Source organism: Patagioenas fasciata, chromosome 8 (genome assembly GCF_037038585.1).
Source record: "Patagioenas fasciata isolate bPatFas1 chromosome 8, bPatFas1.hap1, whole genome shotgun sequence".
Classification (NCBI taxonomy): Eukaryota; Metazoa; Chordata; class Aves; order Columbiformes; family Columbidae; genus Patagioenas; species Patagioenas fasciata.
This window is the reverse complement of record NC_092527.1, coordinates 25,627,932-25,651,461: the sequence shown is the minus strand read 5'-3', so window position 1 is coordinate 25,651,461 and position 23,530 is coordinate 25,627,932. Positions and strand designations below refer to the sequence as shown.

At 46.0% G+C, this 23,530-nt stretch overlaps 2 protein-coding genes and 1 long non-coding RNA gene across 6 annotated transcripts in view; 2 read left to right on the top strand and 1 right to left on the bottom strand.

Annotated features, from left to right (window-relative positions):
* The window catches only part of PKD2L1 (polycystin 2 like 1, transient receptor potential cation channel), a 17,200-nt gene extending 8,283 nt beyond the window's left edge, over window positions 1–8,917 (top strand). The window contains exons 6-15 of the mRNA XM_065843612.1: window positions 807–1,035; window positions 1,307–1,477; window positions 2,197–2,378; window positions 4,316–4,436; window positions 5,074–5,172; window positions 5,820–5,941; window positions 6,270–6,387; window positions 6,637–6,773; window positions 7,567–7,714; window positions 8,708–8,917. Coding sequence (XP_065699684.1) covers window positions 807–1,035; window positions 1,307–1,477; window positions 2,197–2,378; window positions 4,316–4,436; window positions 5,074–5,172; window positions 5,820–5,941; window positions 6,270–6,387; window positions 6,637–6,773; window positions 7,567–7,714; window positions 8,708–8,917 — 1,537 coding nt within the window. The remainder of the gene's footprint in view (window positions 1–806; window positions 1,036–1,306; window positions 1,478–2,196; window positions 2,379–4,315; window positions 4,437–5,073; window positions 5,173–5,819; window positions 5,942–6,269; window positions 6,388–6,636; window positions 6,774–7,566; window positions 7,715–8,707) is intronic.
* LOC139828559 (uncharacterized) lies at window positions 61–16,450 on the bottom strand. 2 transcript variants are annotated; one of them, XR_011740310.1, is made up of 3 exons: window positions 16,262–16,450; window positions 12,631–12,689; window positions 61–3,064 (listed from the first exon to the last, which is right to left on the bottom strand). It is a non-coding gene; the product is annotated as an uncharacterized lncRNA (long non-coding RNA). The 2 variants fall into 2 exon arrangements; XR_011740309.1 differs by lacking the exon at window positions 61–3,064 and adding an exon at window positions 4,019–6,372.
* Window positions 15,692–23,530, top strand: part of LOC136104552 (broad substrate specificity ATP-binding cassette transporter ABCG2-like) — a 22,021-nt gene continuing 14,182 nt past the window's right edge. The window contains exons 1-4 of one of the 3 annotated variants that reach the window (XM_065843614.2): window positions 15,692–15,811; window positions 21,201–21,484; window positions 22,057–22,116; window positions 23,403–23,517. In XM_065843614.2, the coding sequence (XP_065699686.1) occupies window positions 21,201–21,484; window positions 22,057–22,116; window positions 23,403–23,517 (459 nt within the window). In that variant the 5' untranslated portion in view covers window positions 15,692–15,811. Of the gene's footprint in view, window positions 15,812–18,648; window positions 18,878–21,200; window positions 21,485–22,056; window positions 22,117–23,402; window positions 23,518–23,530 lie in introns of those variants that run through there. The other 2 variants (XM_065843615.2, XM_065843613.2) reach the window with 2 other exon arrangements.

The following is a 23,530-nucleotide window of genomic DNA, read 5'->3' as shown; positions in this document are numbered from 1 at the left end:
AAGATGGAAAAAAAACTTGTGGGTCAGGATAAAGGCAGCTTAATGAAGCAAAAGACCATGTGTGGAATCAAGGGAAAACAAAAGATTTATTCTGTACTTTCCATCAGCAGGTGATGTCCAGTCACTTCCCAGGAAGTAGGGCATCAGTATGTGTAGAGGTTGCCCCAGAAGACAAATGACATAATAACGAATGCCCCCTGCCCTCTTCTTTTCTCTTAGCTTTTATTGCTGAGCAGATGTCATATGTTATGAAAGAGACCATATTCAGTCAGTTTGGGTCAGCTGTTCTAGCTATGTCCCCTCCCAGGATCTTGCCCACCCCCAGCCTACTGGTGAGGGGCAATGTTGGACAGACAGCCTTCATGCTGTGCCAGCACTGCTCAGCAGTAGCCAAAACAATGATGTTTTTTCAGCACCTTCCTAGCTGCCGATACGAAGCATGGCACTATGAGGACTGCCATGTGGAAAATTATCATCTCAGCCAGACCTAATGCAATGCCACAGTTCCTTAAAAATGCAAATATTTTAATATGGTCCACCAGGGCGCTAGGACTGGATGGTGTCAGTAGATGCTGTGTAGATTAGTAAGAAGACTTGGTCTTCTTGATGTAACCAGTCACACTTCTCTTCACTTTTTACCCTTTCCTATCATGGGCAGTGAAGCAGCAGAGGTAGGGCTGCATAAACACACAACTCTTCCACTCATGGTTTGTGGACAGCTCATGCTTAGGTTCAATACCTCTCAAAATTATTCAAGAGCCTCCCTTCCCCTGTTTGTAATTATCAGTTTTCTTGCCCTCTTCAAGGTTAGTGGTCGAATTTCCAGCCACTGGTGGTGCCATTCCCTCCTGGCAAATCCGGACAGTCAAGCTTATACGATATGTCAGTGTGTGGGACTTCTTCATTGTTGCCTGTGAAATTGTCTTCTGTGTCTTCATCTTCTACTATGTGGTGGAAGAGATTTTGGAGCTACGTATCCACAAACTTCAGTACTTCACCAGCATCTGGAACATCCTGGATGTGGTCGTTATTCTGGTGAGAATCCTTGCACACTTTTTTTGGGTGAGCAACAGCAGAGAGGTAGAAGGGCCAAAACAACTGAAGGAATTGGGAAAATTATCTAGAGATCCTTAGACATGTCTGAGGGGTTATGAAGTCAGGGCATCATTCTGTGCATTAAGACCTTATTTCCATCCCCCTCCAGTAGACTGCAGCTGTGAAGTGTGATACCAAGGAATTCTGTGACTCTTTAATTTCTGCAGAAAGCATAGGTACAGCAGTCACTGCAGACTCTTCCTCTTTGCAGCTCTCCATCATTGCTATTGGGTTTCACATCTTCCGCACCATTGAGGTGAACAGGCTGTTGGGAGAGCTGCTGAAACACCCCGATACCTATGCAGACTTCGAGTTCCTGGCATTCTGGCAGACACAGTACAACAATATGAATGCAGTCAACTTATTCTTTGCCTGGATCAAGGTATGGTAGAGGATCTGGGAGGTGCCAAACTTCCAGTCTCAGACCCCTTCCTCTAGATAGCTTTGAGGCTGAGTCTTCCATCCCTCTGAGTGAATGAGTGTAATAGCTATATAACATAGAAGGATTTTCCTCAAAGTCACGTGCTCTGTTCTGCAATAAATCCAGACAACTTTTCACCCTGCATTCTGAGGCCAGTTATTTGGAAATAACAGACAGGGAGATGAACTCAGACATTGTGGTGTAAAAGTGGTTTTAAAAAGTGATGAGTACAATGTAACTTGGTCCATCCTGTACTGTTTTGGTATTTTGGACGATGAATTGGCAAACCAGGTTTTCCTATATGATGGCCACCAAGCAACTGGGAATTATCCATCTGTTGGGATGGACTTTGCATTTCAACCAAAGCATCTTGTCATGGTGGAAAGCCACACTGTACCTGGGGCTCCTCATTAGCCTCAAGACATTTGTCCTTAAAGCAGTTCCTCTTTGTATTTTCCTTTGACACAGGGAACAAAGTTATATCTTCATGGTCCCACGGGAAGATGGTGGCACACTTAGGACAAATATCCTCAACGCTAAGCCACCATTCCCTTAGCCTGGCTGTCTTCTCGGCGCTTTGACTATAGTGAACCCCTTACCTTAATAAGCATGTGCATATATGAGAGAGACTGACCTAGCTGATGGTTTGACCTAACTTTGTCCGTTCTTTCTTCTGTCAGATATTCAAGTATATTAGCTTTAACAAAACCATGACCCAGCTCTCCTCCACACTGGCACGTTGTGCCAAGGACATCCTGGGCTTTGCCATTATGTTCTTCATTGTCTTCTTTGCCTATGCCCAGCTGGGCTACCTTCTTTTTGGGACACAAGTGGAAAACTTCAGCACCTTTGTTAAATGCATGTAAGTGTGTAAGTCAGAACCATGTTTCTATCACTTCATCAAAAGAATTTTAACTACCTTCCAGTTTCACCCTATTGCAAATCTGAACGTCAATCAGACACTTGTTGTATCTCATTGTAATAAAGCCACAGTGGTTAATAAATCTCTAACAGTCATTCAGCTGTGATGTCATCATGGACAAAAGAATGCAGTGAGAAAACTGAGGGTTACAGACAGATTTCTGGTTGTCTGGGGTTTATCAGTAAGGATGTGAGTAGCTGATCCTACCAGACTCTAAGACTCCTTGCAACCCTACATTTCAGTGGAAATCCCAGCCTTTTCATGTGAGCATTCAGTGAGAAGTTGCAGTTTGCTAGAGCCCAGACAGCTTTCTCTTGATGTGGAGTCATTAAGCACACCAAGGGTATTCAACATATGGAGTGTTTTAACATCTTTCTGCAGAACAGCATCGTAGCTCAGGTGATAGCAGCTCCAGAGTTTTGAAATTCTCTGGCTTCCAAATACACTTGGCGATCACATTGTTTCAGTGTCTGCACAACAGCTGCATGAAAACTTTTCTCTTTTCATCAGATAGTGCACTTCAATTTGAACAAAGATTTGGAAGGAATACTGTTTGTTCCTACAAGGTTTTCACAGGAAAAAGCAGGAGTAATGCACTTGTCTTGTCAAGATGATTGCTTTAAACACTGAAATGAAAAGTCAGAAACTTAATATTTATATTATTTATAATTATATCTGATTTGATAACACCTCTACTTCATTTCTGAAAGTTGGTAGTCATATAATACAATAATTTTAATACTAATTCAACATGAAGTTTTCTAAAATATGCTGTATAACCCTAAATGAGTTTAAGTAGAAATTTTCAAAGCAAAAAAGGTAAAAATAAATTCTTGCTGGAAGGTGACACTTCAATATCACTGAATTGGTACAATTTAAGCCAAAGAAAGGGAAGCAATGCCATATTCTTCTTCTTTAGACCTGGAAAACATTCTCAGCTCCCTAAACAGTCCAAATGCAAGGAATCTGAAATGGAGCTTTGCATTTCTCAGACAGGATTTCAGGCTCGGGGCTCTCACAGTTCTTTTCTCTCGACATGGCTTCCCAGTCTGTGTCTGTCTGTCTTTTTCATTATGACTTTTTTAGATTTAATTTTTTTTTTTAATTGGAGGATATTTTTTTGCAAGAGTCGTTTCACGGATCAGTTTCCCATGAAGTCCCACAGATAATGTATTAAGATACTTGAGATGGGGGGTGACCAGTGGGTGGATGAGCCCCCACAGAAGGGGGTGTTGGGAGCTGAGTTAAGATGTCCTGTCCCAGACAGCCCTTCGCTCCATGGCCCGCTCAGGCAGTGTGTGGTGGTAAAGGAGGTACCTGCTACAGCAGCAGGTTTCAGCCTGTGTTCCACAGAGCTCTGGCATCCAGGTCCTGCCCTTAAGGGCTCTACAACAGATAGATAACTGAGATAAGCAAGCTTCTCATCAATAGACCTAAACTTACTTTTTTATAGGGGCTATGAATTGCAAAAGATTGAAGAGCACTATCGAGTACTAATATTCTCTTCACAGTCTCATGAATTCTTGCCAGAGAAGGCTTCAGTGAGCCAAATGCCTTTATAAGGGAAAATTCAGGGTTTGTTTTGTTTTTGTTTTTTAACTCCTGTTCAGACCAAAACACACTTTGGACAACCAGAAATTTGTGTGGAAACCATGTTTTACTTTCTAGCCAGCTCTTGCTCTGACCAGATCAACTCCATTTGCCTCTGAAATACTATGGGTACAGTTAACTCACCAGTCAGACTGACTGACTTAGACCCTGCTCTGGCTTGTGCCTGCAACCATCTGGGTTGCAGTCAGGTTCAAGGTTCACCTCAGGACTGTCTGAGGACAAATATATGTGCCTTTGTGTGACCTTGTGCTCTTCCTCTCCTCCAGCTTCACCCAGTTTCGGATCATTCTCGGTGACTTTGACTACAATTCCATTGACAATGCCAACAGGGTCCTTGGACCTATTTACTTCGTCACCTATGTGTTCTTTGTTTTCTTTGTGCTCCTGGTAAGCAAGAAAGCCCTCCTTGCCCCTGTATTGACAGCAGTATTTGAGACACCCCTCCTGATAATCCCAAAGCTAGGCGCAGTGCAAATGTTTAGAGAGAAAGGAAGGTTCTGTCACAATAGCTTTGCAGTGCAAATAGATCAAGGTAGACAAAGAGCATGTCATTGCAACTGGGGATCTGATGATCAGAGTGATTAAGGGCCATACCCACATCCTTTAAGGTGAAGACTAAAACTAGCTGGGAATACCAGTAATGTGGCAGCTGAATCCAAGGGGATCAGTTCAGTCCTCTGTAGCAGGCAGAGAACAAAGCATGGGGGACAGTCTCTGGAAAGCCAGAGGGATGCTCCTAATGATCTTGGAGGAGAGGCTACCAAAGATGGTATTTGAACTGGGTACAAATGTACCTTTGGCCACTGCTTTAATGGCAAGGACCTCCTCCCCAGTGACAAGACCTGGTATGGCTGAAGTGGGCCTTCCCTTTGCCGATTTTAATTTGCTCAAGGGATACCCCATGTAGAAACAGCTCCTTGTTTAACTGAGCCTTGCACAGCTGTGTCTGTCTCTTGCTGCTTCAACTGCTGGAGCAAGCAAAATGCCTCATGCTTGTTCATTTCTTTTCTTCCCATTTTTCTAGAACATGTTTCTGGCCATCATCAATGACACCTATTCAGAAGTCAAGGAGGAACTTTCAAGCCAGAAGGATGAGCTGCAGCTCTCTGACATCTTGAAGCAGGTGATGAGTACTGAAAGCTGTGCTACTTTCTAGATAAATCCTCCAACCTATGTGGAATTTACTAGAGAAAAACAGTGGTTGCCAACTCCAGATTCACCTTCTTGGTGCATGTAGGAGTCACAGTTCCTTTCTGGGATAAATCAAGCTCCTAAATCCTTTGGCAATAGGAAGATGAGAAAGCAGAGGTTGTGGAAATCCTGTTACTTGAGCATAAAGGTAGTGTTTCTGAGAGACTTTTCTTCCCAGGACAGTCTCTAGACAAAGCTCTTCCAGTCCTTGATAGAATGTACTTGGATCAATAAAATGGCAGGCCCTGTTTTGCTAAGCTAAGGATATTACATTGCTCCTTCAGACCTAGTGGGTTACATCTGGATTTCCCATGGGCAAGTTCCAGAAAAGATCCTGGAAGGTCACAGTTCTGTGCTGTGGGACCAATATTCTGCAAAGAACGGCATTTGTCACTTTTAAGGCATGATCCTAGTTTAGAAATGGGGCTCATTCAGCAGTGTTGTATTCTTGCTTTTAGAAAGCTTAAAATCTCCTTGTGTTACTTAGCATCTGCTCACCCAGATTGCATTGTCCACTCTGCCCTGTTTTTCACTGTTCTGCCTGCATGATTCCATGTCTGCTTGCACCTTTGGTAACAGAGCTACAACCGCACACTCATGAGGCTGAAGCTGAAGAAGGAGCAGATTTCTGATGTGCAGAAAGCACTGCAGAATGGAACAAAAGAACTGGACTTTGAGGATTTCAAGAACAGCTTGAAGGAGTGAGTCAGCTTGAGGGATGCCTTCCTATCCCTTTCTCTTGGTCATACAGTTAGCTTAAATACTCTGGTTTTCAAGGCTGGGAGAGCAGTTAGCTCAGATCTGGGCAACGTAAGATTCAAAAAAAACCCCAGTTATTATCTTTCCTGACATGCTTAATCTCCTGTTCTAAATGGGTTTGTGTTGCTGTCTCTTTCCCATTTGGGATGTTTAGGTTTGTCACTGGCAGGAGGAAACTATACACTGATTTCAAAAGGTGTGCTCCCTTCACTGTTAGAGCCTAGCAGCGTAACTCAGTGCCTTGAGCTTTCTCTTTCTCTTCTTTTGCAGACTGGGCCATGCAGACCATGAGATCACAGCAGCCTTTTCCAGGTTTGACAGAGATGGCAACCACATCCTTGATGAAGAGGAGCAACAGGAGATGAAGCATGACCTAGAGGCGAAAAGGGTAAAAATGAAAACGCAGGAGAAGGGGGGCAAGGAAAGAAACCCTCTGTTTGGTAGAGATCACTCCAAAGTGGCCTTTTGGAATCTTTGGGTTTGTGGTATAAACTAAGGAGACAACTCTAACAACTCAAATACAGCTCCAACTCTGCCTGGACAGCAGCTGAGTGTATCACTGCTCTGTGTTATTCACAGCAAAGCTGACACAGAGTTAGTATTCAGCTTTGCAGGAGTTTCTTTATCTGTCTTCTAGGTTGCTGTGAATACAGAGATTGAAAATCTGGGGAAATCCTATGGTGACAACAACCTGGATGAGAATCTGAGCTACGTGGAAGCAAAGAATAATCACATCAGTAAGGCCAGCTGGGTCTCCAAAGAAGAGTTCCAAGTGTATGTTTGTGCTGGCAGTAATTTAATCCATCTGCAAATGAGGGGTCTGATTCCTTGCTACTTTCTTCCCTGATATAACTGTTTACACTGATGCTAAGCGGGTTCAGTAAGATCTTGTCCCTTTTTTAATCTTGTACATGTGTAGACAAGCAGGTAAGGAGAGAACTGGGACAGTTCTTGTAATGTAGTTTGCTTGTTCCTGTAAAAGACTTGGTTAAGAAATTTTGCTTTCTGCTTCTTGAATAACCTCTGCAGCTGTCAGCTGGCCACAGGCAATATGCTGTCATGTTTGAGGTCAGAAGGTAGCCCTGATAATTGGGCCAGGGGAAGTTGATACCTTTACAGAAGGTCCTGGTGGGAATAAATAAATATCCTTGATTTATGGCCGAGTCAGCCTTCATCTTCCAGGTCTGAGAATAACACTTGGCTAGTTTTTCCACAGGAGGAACATGGGATAAATACAGCACAGAGAATCAGGAGATCCTGATTCTGCTACTGAGAAACACTGAGCAATCCATGTAGGGCCATATGAAAGGAGAGGCAGATTAAATATTTAATAATGGGATTATATAGTGATCCAAACTGGTAGGGATCTCTCCTAAGCAGAACCACTCACTACAGATGAAAATACAGTGTAGCAGGGAGTTATGTCTTCAGTGGGTATGAATGAGTTCTGTGATGTGGAGCATTCATTCCTGTTTGAGGTCTGACCCATTGACTGTAAGATTTCAGCTGCAAATCCTGCTGTTTGTGACAAGAAAAATCTTGCAAATTCTCTGCATGTCTCCCTCAGCCTCCTGCAGCGTGTGCTGCAGCTGGAACAGTCAATAAACAGCATTGGCTCCAAGATTGATGCAGTGGTAAAAAAGCTAGACATGCTGGAAAGAAACAAGCTGAAGAGGAAGGACCTTTTGGGAAAGCCACTGGATAATGTTAGCAAGGTAAGGTAGCCTTCCACCATGCATTTGAACCGGTTTCAGGGTAAGTGACCGGTCCTACTATATGAATGGACCTGGTATTATCTTTGCTTTCTCAGTCCCCATTGACATAAACCAGAAAGGGCTGGGCAGGGTCAGCATTTTGTATGATCAAACCTCTTCTGTTCAAGCAGAGTGACAAAAAGCTTCTTGCTTTTGTGTCCCCCCCCAGTTATCCATGGTAACCTTAAACACACCTTCCAGCTCCTTTGAGGCCATGCTCATTCCTGTGGCAGTGAATGCAACTCACTTGTCCTTAGTTTCTTTGCACCTACTTATCCTCAAAGGTCAAAAAAGATCATACTGGCCTTCCCACCAAGAACAGTTCATGATATTGTTGTGAACTGTGATCTTGATATCTTTCCTGTGGATTAATTATCACACATGAGGTGGAAGATTGATAGTGGTGTTCCCATAGAGCCTCCTCACAGAATTACAACTTCTGCCAAAGGCTGCCTATTTTTGGCCAACCAGCATATTTGGGGTCTTCAGCTTTAAAGTCAAAGGTAGAAAGCATGTGGGAGCCGTGTCACTACTTCATATCTTCATGGCTTTCATAATGGTGACCTAGCTGAGTCAGAAAGAAGCCTTCTTTTCCAGAGTAGTTTTGTGATCTTTTCCCACCTGAAGGGGTAGTTTGGAGGGTCCTAATTCTCATGTGAAAAAGCCCAAAAGATTATTTGAGCATTTGCTTGCAGATTTGCTCTCCTTTGGTATTTCTCTGTATGTTCTTGTAGAGAACAAAAAGATAACTATCTAATACTTGAATGTACATTCATCAGTGTATTGCAGCAAATTATATATCAGGTCTTCAACAGACAGGCAGGTTGTTTTAATTTATGGAAGAATGTTGGAAGATAATTAAGTATCATGCACACCTTGCCTCTCTGCTGGAATATTGCTAGATTTCTTGGTAGCTTGTTAACAGTGCAAGTTGCTCTTTCTTCTGATTCACAGGAAGAACCCAATCAGGAAGAGCTGCTGCCCCAGGGCCTGGACCAGCTGGGGAAAGAAGAAGCAGAAAGCTGCGGAATAGAACTTGTACGGGGAAACAACCTGAGTGGCAACTCTTGCCAAAATGGGGTCTACCCCATCTTGCCCAGGTCAAGTGTGCCAGGATCTCAGGTGCCCAAGAACATCGAGCCACAGTCTGATGTGTGCTTCTAGTGAACAGCCCAGTGGTCCCTGTCTGCCTCCTACCATACTCAGTCACTGTCTGTTGTTTCCCCACTGTTAGAAAAATCCAGAGAGCTGGATGCAGGCACCACTGTTGCCAGGAACCAGTGATGCGAAAAATCAGTGATGCTCTTTTCCAGCATTATGATGTGTAATGTCACAAAGCTATTATAGAACTTTGGCCCACATATCTCTGGAGTAGGTAGAAATTTGGCCTCTGGACAGGCTGACACATAGTCTTTATTTATCCTTTCCCAAAAAGCAGAAACCCCAGATCTCTGTAAAAACTTATGTCCAGAGTGGCACATTATAACTTGTTCCCAACTCCCACAATTATCTGCAGGACAAAGATGTGGTAACCATGTAAAGAAAAAAAAAATAGTGAAAGATGGAAAGGAAAAACTTTATTATCTGTGCCTACCTGGTTACCAGCAGATTTGTTCTGTTGTAGTTTCCAGAATGCTTTGGTAACCCTCTCTGTGCCTTGGATTCAGATGTTTGGAAATGAGGATGCTAAGGCTTTACTAACTTTATGAAAATGAGATAAATGCTAGTTTTTCAATCGCATGCAAAATACTCCTTTTCCAGGCATTTTTCGCCTGAGACTTCTCTTCCTTGTAGTTTGTGCAGACTACTGCAGCCATAAGGGACCATTGTAGATGTATTTCAAATATCTTAATTGCTGGTGTTCTTACAATAGTTAACCTCAAATAGGCTCTCTAGGCTTAAAGCCAATGGAAATGCAAGTTGTCCCAGGCTGCTACTAATGACTCATATTAATACTACACTGTTCAGTGTGCTATAGAGTGCAGTGATAGGCTTAGTGGGGATGTTGTGCAGTGGAATTTTGTATTGCCACCTTTTTGAGATGGTTGTGTCACTCTGTTCTGGGGGAAAGCCTCCCTGGGAACGTCTGAAGGACCGCAGGATCAGCCCTGTCCACAGAGTCCAGGGCTGCCACAGCTACAAAATATCATTGATAAAATGAAGCAGAGGGTCATTCCACTGTCAGAGTCTGGCAGGAGACTTTCTCATCCAGCCCCCATGGAGCTCAGATTTCAGCCAAGAGCTGTGGATGCAGGAGCTGCAGGGTCTCACAGCTCGCTTTCCATCAGCTGCTCCCGCTGATGGGGATAAGACTTATCTTTGAGACATAGCCACAGTTCTTGACTCCCAGTTCTACTGAATTCAGAACAGGGCAGGAACTTCTTGCCTTCAGCTTTTCCAGCTGAACTCAGAACAGTGATGTTGCTTATTTCCTCCTACTCTAAGCATTGAAGTTATTGTCTTATTCAGAAGAAAATGGCCCATGTCAGGAGAACTTCCTCAAATAGGCCTTTTTTTTTTTTTTTTTTTTCAAAATTTAATTTTACAGAAAATCCATATCTGAAGTTCTAATTGAACAGAGGAGCTACATGCTCTCTAATGGACTTGAACAGTGCACACAGTGGTTAATGAATCAGGTGCTCTGTGTGCTGAAAGTCACAGAGGAAGGTTCTTCCTTAAATTAATTTGTAAGACCATGTTTTAGATCCTGGCTCAATAGCAGACTATGTTTATTGAGGCCTAATTTAAAAGCAAAAAATATAGGCTGCTCTTTTGAAGTCTCTGAAGGAGTGCCTGCCTCTTCCAGAGACTCAGAATACTGGGTGAGGTCCTGAGCCTGCATTACTGGATAGATATCAAATACTTGGGGTACTGATCTGTGAAGAACTAAGTCTGGCACTACAGGAGAGATCCAAGCAGCAACTGTCTGCTTCAGAGGGTTGATCTTGTGCTGGTAGAGTCAGTGGAAGATATGTTGCTGGCTGAGGCTCAGCTCCTTAACATAGAAACAGCTACTGTGAGGACAACAGGATCCTGAACTTGGATCCTGCCAAGAAAATGAAGGTGAAAGTGATGACCTGTAAGGCCTGGCTTTATAAAACCTCAGATTTCTCACAGGGAGAGTGTTGCTTGCTTGTTCTGCTCAACGGAAAAGGTGGCACAAAACCTCTCTCTTTGCACTGCCCAGTGTTTCTGTTGCCCTTCTGAGCTCTGCTAAACATCTGCAGGACCAACCCCACAGATAACTCACCCATGGAGGCAGGGATGCTGCAGCCATGGCAGCACAGCACAGGAACCTGCAGTCACTACACACCAGGAGGCCATCTCCACCCCATTGCTCCTGCCTGCACAGGGACCCCTGTGAGTGTCAGGAAAGGAAGGCGAGGCGAGAGGACAAGGCTGTGGCAGCTGGACTCAGATCCACAGGACAGTCATCATCAGCCTCAAGCAATGTGGGATGCTCTTTAGGGAAGCAGGAGGAGGGAAACAGTTGTGTTTGTGCTGCAGGGTTTGTACAAGTTTGAATCCCAGGAAGCTACCTGTCCACCGGAAAGGGAGAACACAGAGCCCCAGGGGGCTGTTGCAGCTGGGAGAGAGCTCTGCCCCTCACTCTGCCTGTCCATGGCAACCACAGAAGCTGCAAGCCCAGCTTGCCAGGGCTCCCTGTTTCCCACTGACCAGAACAGTTTGGCAGCCTCCTCTCCTTTGAGTGAGGGGCAGCAGTCAGCCTGCCCTGTGGAGGAGCCCTGAACTGGTTCTGGCTGAGATCAGACAAGAACCACGGGCAGCTGTGGTCTCCTGAGTGTCATCAACAGCCTGGTCAGTGAGCTCCTTTCCCCCTTGCTGGCAGAAAGACTGCTCCCTTTGCCCCATACTATGATTCTGGTGGTGCCAGTGCCGCACAGTGTGAAACAAGTTCTGTCACTGGTATATGCCTGTGCCTGCATTAGTGTCTTCTCCTGTACATCTCCATGCAACTGTGTCTTGTCTGTTCCTTGTCGTCATGCCGCCATGTATATCATGTGTCCTAGAGTAGGGCAAGGTGATAACTTGTCCCCAGCAATTGTTTGTGTGTGATTGTCAATCATGTGCTCAAGCTGGTTGAGAAACAACGTAAATACTTTGAATGGTAAGTTCATGCAGCTTCTGTTTTCAGATGTATGTTGTCAGGACTCCTATCAGGAGCTGTTTAGATTATATATGTCTCATAGGGAAAGTAAAGTTTTTTTTCCTCTACAACAGGTGCATGGCTATGTTTTGTTCCAATTTGTAGAGGATCGCACTTCAAACTGTCGTGTCCGGCTGGGGAACCCCTGTCTTGCAGAAGACAGCTGAGCCTTGAGGTGTTAAAAATCTTCAGGAGGAGGTTTGGAAAAATATAAGGTGGTCTGAAAAGATATCACCACCATGGCTATTTGTGTTGGCAGTCGCAGTGGCCAAGGCCTGAGCCCCACTGTGATAGGTGCTGTGTGTGCTCTGAAGGAAAGGCTTGCCTTAAGGTGCTCTCGGATCCAGCCAAAGAGGGAGAAAGTAGTGCCCTGACCATGGTGTCAAAGCACAAGTGAGGAACAGAGACGTTCATTGGTGTGTGCAGGGAGTGGCACAGCAGAGATGTATGAAAGTGAGCTCAGGCATCTGACAAGGGGCAGCCCCCACTGGCCATGGTCATGAGTGTGAAAAGCTCCTGGCAGTACCTCTTCTTCCTTCTCTCCAAAAATATAATGAATCTGTCCCAACAACGAGCAAGCCTAACTTTTCATGTTTGAAAGGAACATGTAAATTTGCCCCCAAATAGAGCCCAGTTTCTGGAGTTATCTTATCAACCATGTTTAGTTTGCCAGTAGATGTCAGTTGGCACCACTCATAACCCTTCATACCTACAGACTCTTCTCTGTTCCATTTTCAAAGGAGGTTGGTAGATCTCACATTTGTTTTACTGAAACAAAGACACAGATAAATTAATTTCTCAGTGGCAAAAGGTCAGAAGCAGAGCCCAAGGTTTCCAAAACACATTTTATGACACTAGGTCCTCCCACCCAAGTATTCATTGCAAACTTCGCCTATCTCTAGCAGGTTACAGTTTTCTCTCCGACCTTCAAACAGGGTTAGTACAGGTTTTCCTAATTTTTTGTGGTCTTGTGAAAAGTCCTTTATATGTGCTAGTATTAGCCTATAGCTGCTGCTGACCTGTCAGCCTTTAGCACAGGTGGCTTGGCTGGATACTGCCCTGCCCCTCCCTGTTTTGCCAACACATTAGAGCAGGAGTCACTTATAAAGAAAAGAGCAATATCAGGGAACAACTATCAGCATTCATTGTGTTTATGAGTAACTAGGGAAAAGTGAGGGGAGAAATCAGCATCATATGATGAGGTAGCTGATTACAAACCCAGATGAAGTGACGTGCTGTCCTTTTGCTGGTCACAGAAACCATAATTCAGGGCCTTCAAACCTGAAAGCAAGGAGCCCAGCACTGGGAGAGCAGTGGAAGTAGGAGGAATTTCAGCGAGGACCAGGTCCAGCCCCTCTGCTGAGCTCAGAGGCCAAGGGATAGATGAAAGAGAATATGCCAGGTTTTGGAGACAGGTGGTGGAATTCAATGTTTGAGGAACTTGCTCATGGCCCAGTTTCAGAGATGGCACATGCCAGGTGTAACTCACTGCCGGCCTGCTGTGCTGTGCACATGCCAGGAGCCCAAGCAGGTGGCAGAAGGGTGACCACCCCTAGGGTCCAGTGAGCTAAGGCCAAGCCCAGACCCAGGAATGCTGAAGGAGGAATTTCAGTGCTCAGCTGACAAAACAATGTGAGTGTTCGGTGATGGGTCTCCCAGCCTGAGGTCATGCCAGGCTTTGCTGAGACATGTCACAGCAAGTTACCAAGAGAGGCAGTATGCCCAGCAGTGACAGGGTGTGCCAACCAGCTATGGATGGTGCTGTGTCCTGACGAGTGCCATTCCCAGAAATTACCAGTCATTTCTCTGCTGCCATGCTCACCTTCAGGTGCCAAAAGGCACAACAGCAGCCTAAGAAACAGCCCAAGAGTGCAACATGCAAAGCAGGATCTCAAAGCCAGCAGTGCTTGTGCTCCTTTGTGTTCTGGCCTGGTTTGTCAAAGGCTTTTCCAGGTCTGATTTTGCCAGCCTTGCTAGGTTTGGCAGGATTTGTGAGAGAGAGCTGAAACAATTCTCAGGAAGGAAAACCTCAGGCACTATGAGGCATGCTTGCCTGTTTCTTGCACTAGGGAGGAGAAGAAAGGCCTTCTACAGGAATGGCCCAACCTGGTGAAGAGAGCTGCAGGGCCCTGATGCTTAGATGGAAGGAAGCGGTCTGTGGGCCATGCAGGCTGCAGGACCAGGCTACAGAGGTCTTTAGCTCTGGTGTGAGACAAGAGTGGCTTTGGTACGTGCTGTGTTGCTGAAGAGCTACTGAAAGCAGAGCAGGAAAGGAGGCTGAAATGGTCAGAGATCAGCACGGAAGTGGGCAATGTGGGTGTCAGGAGCAGGAAACAAATGCATCAAAGTTCAGTGGTTACTTCATTTTAAACCAAAATCAACTGCACTTAATTCTGGTCCGTTACCTGTTACTCATGAGCACCAAGACATGTCTAAATGTCTAAAGTGTGGCAGTACACTCTTGCCCTCCCACACCTTCCGCTGAGAACTGATGTGGCAGCTGCATGTGTGCACACCCTGCTTCTTCCCCAACACCTCCCCCCTCTTCTGCAATGGGGCAAGTTAATGGCTCTTATTGTGAGACCCAGGCCAGAGTCCTGAGGAGAGAGGAGGGGGTGCACATAGCCACAGTAGCGGGGTGCAGAGGTGGATGTAGCCACAGTAGGGGGGTGCAGAGAAGCTGTGAAGCTTCTAGACTGCCCACAGACAGATCTGACAAGACTATAAATGGGGTCCCGCTGAGGCTACTTTTTTGTGTGGTCCTCTGGGAGCGTGGGCCAAATGCTGCCACTGAGAGCCCTCCCGGGACTGGGACGCCATCTAAGGTAACCTCCCGAAAAATGGGACTGCCTCATCTCTGCGTGTGGGTGAGTGATAGCTGTATTTTCCTCGCTGGACCAGCGAGTGTATTCTGTGCTTAAATATAAGCACGTGTATTTTCTTTAGTAATTCCTTACCAGACTCAGGTAAGCGTATATCTTTAATATAATTCCTCACTAGACATGTGGGTGTATTTTTCCTGGAGTCAGGGACAGCTCTGGCCTTGTTTTTGGTGAGCCACGTGTATGCACACTGTGGATCTCCATTATTCTTATTTTGCTGTGCCCCAAATAATCTCCTCAAGTTGATATCCAAATCTGTGTTTTATGTTACCGGAGTACTAATTAATTGTATAAACCCCGTTTCTAATTGGTTGTTTTCCTAGACTTTCCTGGATGGAATAAAAGCCTGATTTGGACCTGGTCTGCCTAAAACTAACTTCAGGGTCCCTCCATGACACACTGTTTGGAATTTGGGTGCTGAGGTCTGTGTCTAAGTGCTGTGGTCAGGGGTCCTTGTGATGACAAAGAACAAAGAACATCAGTTACAGAGTTCTCATGTCTTCTGCATTCTCAGCCTGGCAACCATGGCTTTTTTTCATACCTTTCCATACCTTTTAGGAGATGACAGTTTTTCTTATCCTGTGCTGTCTCTGTGAGTCATTAAGGTCTACTTATTGTCCTCTCTTTCTCAGCCTGAGCGCCTGGAGGAGCTACTCCTAAATGTATTGATGTCTTGGAGAGCTGCTAAGCACAGCACCATCAACATTTGCCACTCCTGGTGTTCCACACCCAGACTTTTACTCTCCATTCAAACCTGTCTTATCTTTTCTATCACTCCACCTGCCTCTCCTGAACTTAGGGCAACTGTCTCCTGCCCTAGGACACTGAGCCACCCTTCAATAGTTCCTGGAGGGCTCTGGACAACCTCTGCCCCTTTTGCATTTACTAGTCATTCCCACTTACACAGCAGCAGGCAAACACCAGGCCATGGCTCTACTGAAAGACATAGCTGAGCACTGGGGTGGTCCCAGGACCTAGTGGAACATAAACAGCCGGGCAAGCTGGAAGGTGAGTACAAAGGGCTCTGGTGTAAGTAACTTGGGAGTGTGGCGCTTTTTCCTATGGCATTACTGGGTGAGATGTGCAACCAAGTGCTTCCTTCTTTTTATCCTCCTGTTCATCTATGTTACTGCCTTTATGCTTAAGTCAAACACCTAGTCTGGCCTACTGCTTAGGGTTCTCTTTGATAAAACTTGCTACCAGCTGATTCCCCATCTTTTTGCCTCAGTTTCCTTATTAGTGAATGTGATTTTCCTGCAGTCTGCAGCAGAATAGAGGACAGCTGAGATTTCCGAGCCTTCGCACTTTGCCTTTTTCTTTAACCTAATGTGATGTTCTACCCTGTCTTGGAAGGACGTGGCATGGTAGTTCTCTGTCAAGGTCATATAGCACTGTTAGGCATCTAGGAAGGCACAAAGGAAGGGGGAAGTTATAGATGAGACAGAGCTGGTTTCTTACCTCTTCTCCAGAATACAAGCTGTTTACTGTCATGCTGTTCTTCATTTTGCTGTTGTGCAGTGTCCTTTTGGGGAAGGACACTCTGCGACCCTGCGTGTACAGCCACTACTGCAAAAAAGTCTGAATCTGTTCAGTGCTGTCACAAAAAGCACTATTGGCAGCAGCTCAGGACTTGAGAGTGGATAAAAGTTAACCCGATACAGCAATGACTGGTGGGGCTGTCTGGACTTTACTCCCGAGGAAGGAGGTGAAATGTCTGTGTAACATTGTATAGGTCAACATTCATGTCTAGGGAGGGAGTGACCTGTGGAGAGCTGGTTTGGAACAGATAAAACACACATTAATCCTGTTAACCTCCTGTGCTGCAATGAGAGAAAAATACTGTAACATCAGACTCCTCAGGCTTGTCATGAGTATTTGTCTTAAAAAAACACACCCCTGGCCACTGTCTTCTACCTCTGTACTGGCAGAAATCTCCCTCAGCAACAGTATAAGCCACATCAACCAGACCAGTAGAATCATGCAGCTGAAAAATACTCCCTGCTGGGGTGGAAGATGAAACAGGCAGAGGATCAAAAGGTCCATGAAGAAGCCCAGAAGACTGTTGCTTGAAGGGTGGGCTAGAAAAAAGCCAGAGTCTCCAGCCATAGGCTGTATTTGGCAGATCTGATTCCTTCCCATATCTCAGGTCTCTGCCTATTTCTATGCCACCAGGATGTGCTTAGGTACAGGGGTCAGAAAATTAATTTTTTTTCCGTCAGAAAATTATTTTTTTCCCATTCCACGAAGTGTGGGAGGAGCAGCACTGTTCCCCAAAATTGCCAGCATGGAAGCTTCAATCACCCCTGTCTGAAGAGCAGCTGAACAACTGAAACTGCCAAGTGTAACCTGAACCTTTAATTGTGCTCCTGCAGTGGGTGCTTCTGCACCACTGTGTAGACACTATGTGGACCAGCAAGTTCATGCCTTAGAAAATACTCACCTCTGCTCTTAAGCACACAGACTTTCCCCCGCCCCGCCTCCCACCCTGTCCCAGGCACGTGATGAGAAGATTGTCACTGCAGCACATTGAAGACTAGTTGAGTATTCAAGTTTGAAATATGCTTGAAGACAGACAGATGTGCATGCTTGTTGAAACACTAGGGCGGAAGTCTTCAATGTAGGCAGATTTTCCTCAAAAAAGGAAGTTAAATCACAAATGAAGCATGAACTCAGTTCCACTTTGGGCTCATAGCGTGACTGAAGATAACATCCTTATTCAGCAAGTCTGATCCTTGGGTGTACCTATGGCAAAACTTGCTCTTCTGACAGATTTCTAAGGCTATTCCAGTACCCCACATAATCCCACCTGCTCTGGACTCCTCTCAGCCCTGTAGAGCACTGCAGTTGCGTGGGATGTGTCTTCTGCCTAGTGCATCAACAGCATCAAGTGCATCAATATGGCTGGAGGGAGGCAGGTGTCAGAAAGGGGATAGGCAAACCTTTGGAGTTTTTCTTACTGGTATTCATTGAACAGCTAGAGGTATACTTCAGCTCAGCTGAGCCTTAAATTAATCTAGCACAAGGTGTCAGGAGAAAGCAATGCTGCAGAGAACTGCAGAGGGTAGTCAAAGTGGAGGGAATTAATATGGTGACTTGACAGCACTTACATAAATCATATTTATAAATCATAAAAGCAGGCCTTTCCTGCATTCACAACACCAAGGAGTCTGGGGACAGCAAGCTTGTTTATAAAGACAATAGTTTTTGGGAACAGGAGGCTGAGAACAAACCTTGACAACAAACCAAAGGAAATCCGATCTTCCTGCTTTCACACATTCCCCTAGCTGGGAACACATGGCAGCACTGAGAGACAGCCCGGCAGACAAGGGGTAATCGTGGTGTGCTGCCTGCCGTGACCCCCTTGAGCCCGGCGGGGAAACACCTGAGGAGCACAACTGCTTCTGAAGGTGTGAGATCAATGTGGCTTTGTCACCGTCAGAGGGGCTCCTGGGACTGCTTCTGGCCCCAGCTGACCACGCTGCACTGGAACCACCCCCTGAGCGTGATGCCCTTTCCAGAACGTGGGAGAGCCGGAGAGAGAGTGGATGCTGCCTTCCACCCCCAGCTCTGCCTCTCTGTGCCAGTGATGTGCGGGAGTCGTGGGCAATTTATTTGGCATCTCTTGTCCGATGCCGGTTCTCCCCTTCGGTGGTTTCCAATCAGAGAGCAATGTTGCTTTCCCCCTACCCCTCCTCTCCCCACCCCAGGAGGACGGGGTGAGAGCGCGGGGCAGCTCTGGGCATCCCGGCAGACGGGGACTCGACCACGCCGCCGGCCGAGTGAACCGGCTCCCCCAGCGCGGCGCACGCAGCCGGGCCCGGCCCCGCTCAGCGGCGGCACCGCCCCGATGGTCGCGCAGCCGCGGGCCGGTCCGCGCTGCCTCACGGCGCGGGGCTCCATCGCAGTCGCCGCTGCCTCTGCCCGCGTCCCAGTGGGGTTTGCCTGACAGCTCCGGGCACTCCCCGCCACCGGTTTACGTAACCCGCCGCCCGGACTCCGTTATAAAACCCCGTCGAGGCAGCGTTGCTACTAGAGCTTCGGTACTGCCCCCCGGAGCGCAGCGGTAGCTGGGAGGTAACGACGGGGGACCGGACCGGACCGGACCGGGGCGCGGCGCGGCGCGGCGCGCGGTGCGGTGCGGTGCGGTGCGGTGCGGTGCGGTGGAGCGGCGGAGCCCGCCGGCGGGCCGCGCTCCCGGGGTTGCCCCGTTGGCGGGCGGGGTCTTGGGGAGGAAAGCGGAGCTCGGTCGGGTCGGTTCGTGGTTCCGGCTTAGGAGAACCGGCGGCCTCTGGAGCGAGGATGGGAGGCTGGAGGGGCACTGCTTGTGAAGTGCTGCTGCTGTCTGATCTACCTGTAGCCTCTGCTGAGCTTTTCTCATCCTCCTGTCATCCTTGCACATACCCACAGTGGTGGTTTTCCTTGCTAATGCTAATCGGTAACTTTGCAAAAATCCGTATAAAAGGGTTATGATGATGTAAACTACAGATTCTATCCAGAATAGATGTGAGGTATACAAGAGAGCCAAGTGGTCAACAGTGTAACCAGGTTATTGCCCCTGGTGTCACTGTCATCCTGACTTTTTTTCTCCCGATCTGTTGTGCAACCTATTAAGCATATAAGGCTTCTCTTGCTGATGTAACCAACATGTCCTTTTTTGTTTCCCATAAGCAAGGCTTTCCCAGGGGTGACCAGTCACAGAGTTAAGGATGTGTCCCAGCTAAGTAACTCTTCCTTCTCCCCACCACTTATTTTACTTACACAGGAAAAAAACTACTGCAACTTCTTGAGTTTTAAGTGATGGGAAGAAGCAGAGAGGAAATGGCAATTCCTGTTTTCTTTAAATCTGGCACTTGAATTTCCAGTTTCTTAAAAGGATGACCCACCTCCCTAAGAAATCCACTACTTATGCAGTGGTGGATATTGCTGGTCCTATTGCTTATCACACTCTCACTCCTGAGAGGAAAGAAGCGCAGATGGTGAGAAAAGGGTGATTAGTGGGATTCATCTACTCTCTCACAAAACCAGAGTAACCAGCAGTGGATGTTTTTGTGGACAGTTCTCTCTCCTTGCTCTCTTAGGTAGCCTGGTTTACCACCTTGGCTTTCTGCAACATCACAGTAAATTCGTAGCTTTCCGACAAACACCACAATGCCAGCAGATAGAAGGGAAGTAAATGATTAGCCTAACATAAGTTAGGCTAATCATTTACTTCTCTTCTACCTACAGAAAGGTTTGTGGCTCTGAGGGCACCTGATAGCAGGGTACAATTTATGCCCAGGCCTTGCAAAGGCTGCAGAACTTGAGGACTTTCTGCAGGGTTTCCAAGTGCTTCGCATGCAATGTCAAGGCAAGAATTCAAGATATTTTTTTTTTTTAATGAATGAATGAAGGGATCCAAACTTGGTCTCATCAGCTACAGTAACAGAAAGGGAAGCAGCCCCTTCACAAAAAAGGTCTACTGGCTAATAAGTGAATCTGTATTAATGTTTACACCCATATTGATACATTTCCTACTATGTATGCTCTGCATGGGCAGGAAGAACAGTTCTTTCCCTTTGCTGCTCACATCCTCCCTTTCAGGTGCTCCCATCTTGAGCTACAGAGGCAGCTTATCTGCTTGAACCAGAAGGCTTTGTAACTTTGTGATTACAAATATATACCATATTTAATTTTCCTTAATGTACCAGTTTGTACCATGTTTTTTCTTACTGTGGGACATCCCAGATCTCTCCCTGTGGAAGGGGGAACTGTTCTTCTTTGCCTGCAGATAAATCCAAATTTCTCTTCCTATTTGTAGTTGTATGTATGATACTTGTATGACTGAAACATGCTAAGCAACACATGTAATTGTTATTTTAATCACACTGGTATCTCCGAAATAAACTTGTGCCAGCAAACAAGGTGCATGTGAGTGTCCTTCATTTTCATAAGTGTAATTGTTTTTCTTCCCGTGGTTCTTCATACAGATTCATTAAAAGGTTTTTTCTGCTGGCTTGTGGGGATGGGGGCTAAGCATATTTTACCTGAAGGAGGGGAACTTGAGTCCCTTTAGCTGAAGTGGTAGCAGCTTGCCTTGTAGTCTCCATTGTGTTGAGCAAAATGGTGACCATCGTAGATGGCCTTGGTTTTTACCTCATTAGATGCTCTTTGAGCTAGCAGCACGTCAAGAACATATATGTCTCATTTTTAAAGGCTATGTATATTTTAAACCTGTGGGTTTTCATGCCTTTGGGGACTACTAGATATCTTCCAGTGCAGAGTTCCATCCTTTTGGAAAGTTGGCAGGTGTAACGATTGGTGTAGTGTGCATGAGCTTGTTTTTCCAAGACACTTCCTGCAGAAATCTCTGCTCACATGTCTCCTTCCCTGCATGTTTTTGTGTTCTTTGTCTCAACAGATGGGAGCTGCTCAAAACAATAGTGACCTCAAAAATCTCCATGCAGTAGAACTTGACCTGTGTAACAAGGACATGATGACAGACACATTTGACCACAGCATTATTGCTGTTGGAGAAGAGGAAGGAGAGGGCAATTTCCAACGTTCTCTTCCAACAAGAGAGTCCCTCCGATCCCCTCGGGGCTCTGTCGTGAGTTTCCATAACATCCAGTACTCTGTTAAGCAGTCCAGTGGATTCCTATGTAAACGGAAAACTGTGGAAAAGAAGATCCTTCATAATGTTTAGTAAGTTCTTGCTTAAATAAAATACTGGAGGGCAGGAGATAATCTGCTGCTGTGAATCAGTGACCTCAATGTCACCTTCCAGATCTAGCTGTGCGGTAGGAATGACTACCTCTCTGCCAGTCCACAGTTCATGTGAGCACTGCCTAATTTGCTTTCAGGCAAAATAGGTGGGATATAGCTGGAGCAGTTTCAGTTATTGGTCTGGGCAAATTAGGACCAAACTTGTGTGAACTCTTCTGCCAGAAGATCTGAGGGTTCCCTTAACTATGGTTCAAGGTGTGATGGGAGGAAATGAGCAGTAGAGAGCAGTTGTGTCTTCTTTTCAAGACTCAGCTCAGCAGGGAAGACAACGTCTGTCTTTTGTAGATTGCTTCTTATGTCCAGCTCTGGTTCTGTTCTGATGGGCAGTCTGGGACAAGAAAGGAAAAATGCTTATTGATTTACAGATTTAAGGCAAAGTTTTTAATAATCTCCAAGTTTTCCTTTCAACAACATTTTGTTCACACTTCATCTCTACCATGAACTGCATGTGAATAGTCCTCCATTTGGAAATAACTCTTTCCTTCTTCCAGTGGCATTATGAAGCCAGGCTTGAATGCTATCTTGGGACCCACAGGGAGCGGTAAATCTTCGTGAGTACTTTCTTCTGCTCCTTCAAATGGACAGTCAGATGTTCAAAGATGATTTGGGGTTCTGAGAATTGGGAGAGACATGAGGGCTCTGCTGGCTCAGACCTTTGCATGCCTGTGAGAAAACTGGTGATGCAATTTGGCCATGTGTCCCTCTATCAACTTTGCTGGAGTTCTTGCCCTGCAGTGGTGTCACACCCCTCATCTGTTCCACTTGGTGGTCCGTATTACTGCAGTCACCTTTGGTGGTGGCCTGAGCTAAGATACCAGGCTGAACTGGGGTTACTGGAGCTCAGGTGTAGGCTCTGTCCTAGACCAGTAATGAAGTGGGGAGGGGATTTAAGTTCCTTTGGGGCAGAAGAGATGTCATCCCCTGTGAAGTCACTGCAGCAAGACTTGCTTGAAGATGCTAGGCCAAACCCCTCTCTGACAATGGACAGGAATATGGTATAATGTTAGTCTGCAGGATGCTCTGGATTCTCACCCCAACTTGGCTGTGACCTGGTGGTGGGGGGGGTGTACATGTTGTTTAGTTCTTTGGATGAAAGCACAGAAAAATACCATGCAAAATATCTCTAGCTAGTGCTGATGCTGTTTTCTCACCCATATATCCATGGTAAAGAGAGCTCTTTGTCACTCTCTGCCTTTGAGGCTGGCAAATATGGCCAAGGTTCACACAGGTATGTCTTTGTGGTGACCTTTGATCTTCATCTCTAAGGAGATTGCTGGCTAATCAGAATGTTTTCAACAGCAGCACTTCATCAGGTGTTTACTTAGCTGGCAAACAGGCTGGCCTCTGCACTGGCAGAAAGGAGAATCCAGTGATATGTTAAAACAAAATTACTTCATAGAATCAGTCTTAACTCTAGCCTTGTTTATACCCATTTGGATTAATTTCCTTAAGATCAAAGTAGTTACTTCTGTGCTCCCCTGGCTGGAGAGCAGCGTGCAGCTACTGAGCAGGGTGCTTTTGTCTCTGTGCACTTGAGGTGAGTTGTTAATAGGGAGACTGAGTTCATGTCTGTAGGTGGCTGACTGCTGTGACTTGTGAGACTGTGTATACTACCATATACTGCTGTTGGCACACCTTGCACTAGAAAATCCTGTATCTACGCCAGGCTTTCAGTACAAAGAGCTAAAGCTGCCAGAGTAGAGGAAGCCCCTTTCTGTGCTCTGCTTTGCAGCATGCCATGAGCAGCTGTAACTGCAGTCCTGACTGGTGGTACTCATCCAGTTAAAGGTGAAAGCAGCCCTTATGGCAAAACCTAATGCCTGGTGTTTGTCTGAAGTCTCCTAGATGTGCTGGCTGCAAGAAAGGACCCAGCAGGCCTGTCTGGAGAAGTGCTTATAGATGGCATCCCACAACCTCCAAATTTCAAGTGCATCTCAGGATATGTTGTGCAGGTGAGTAACTGCC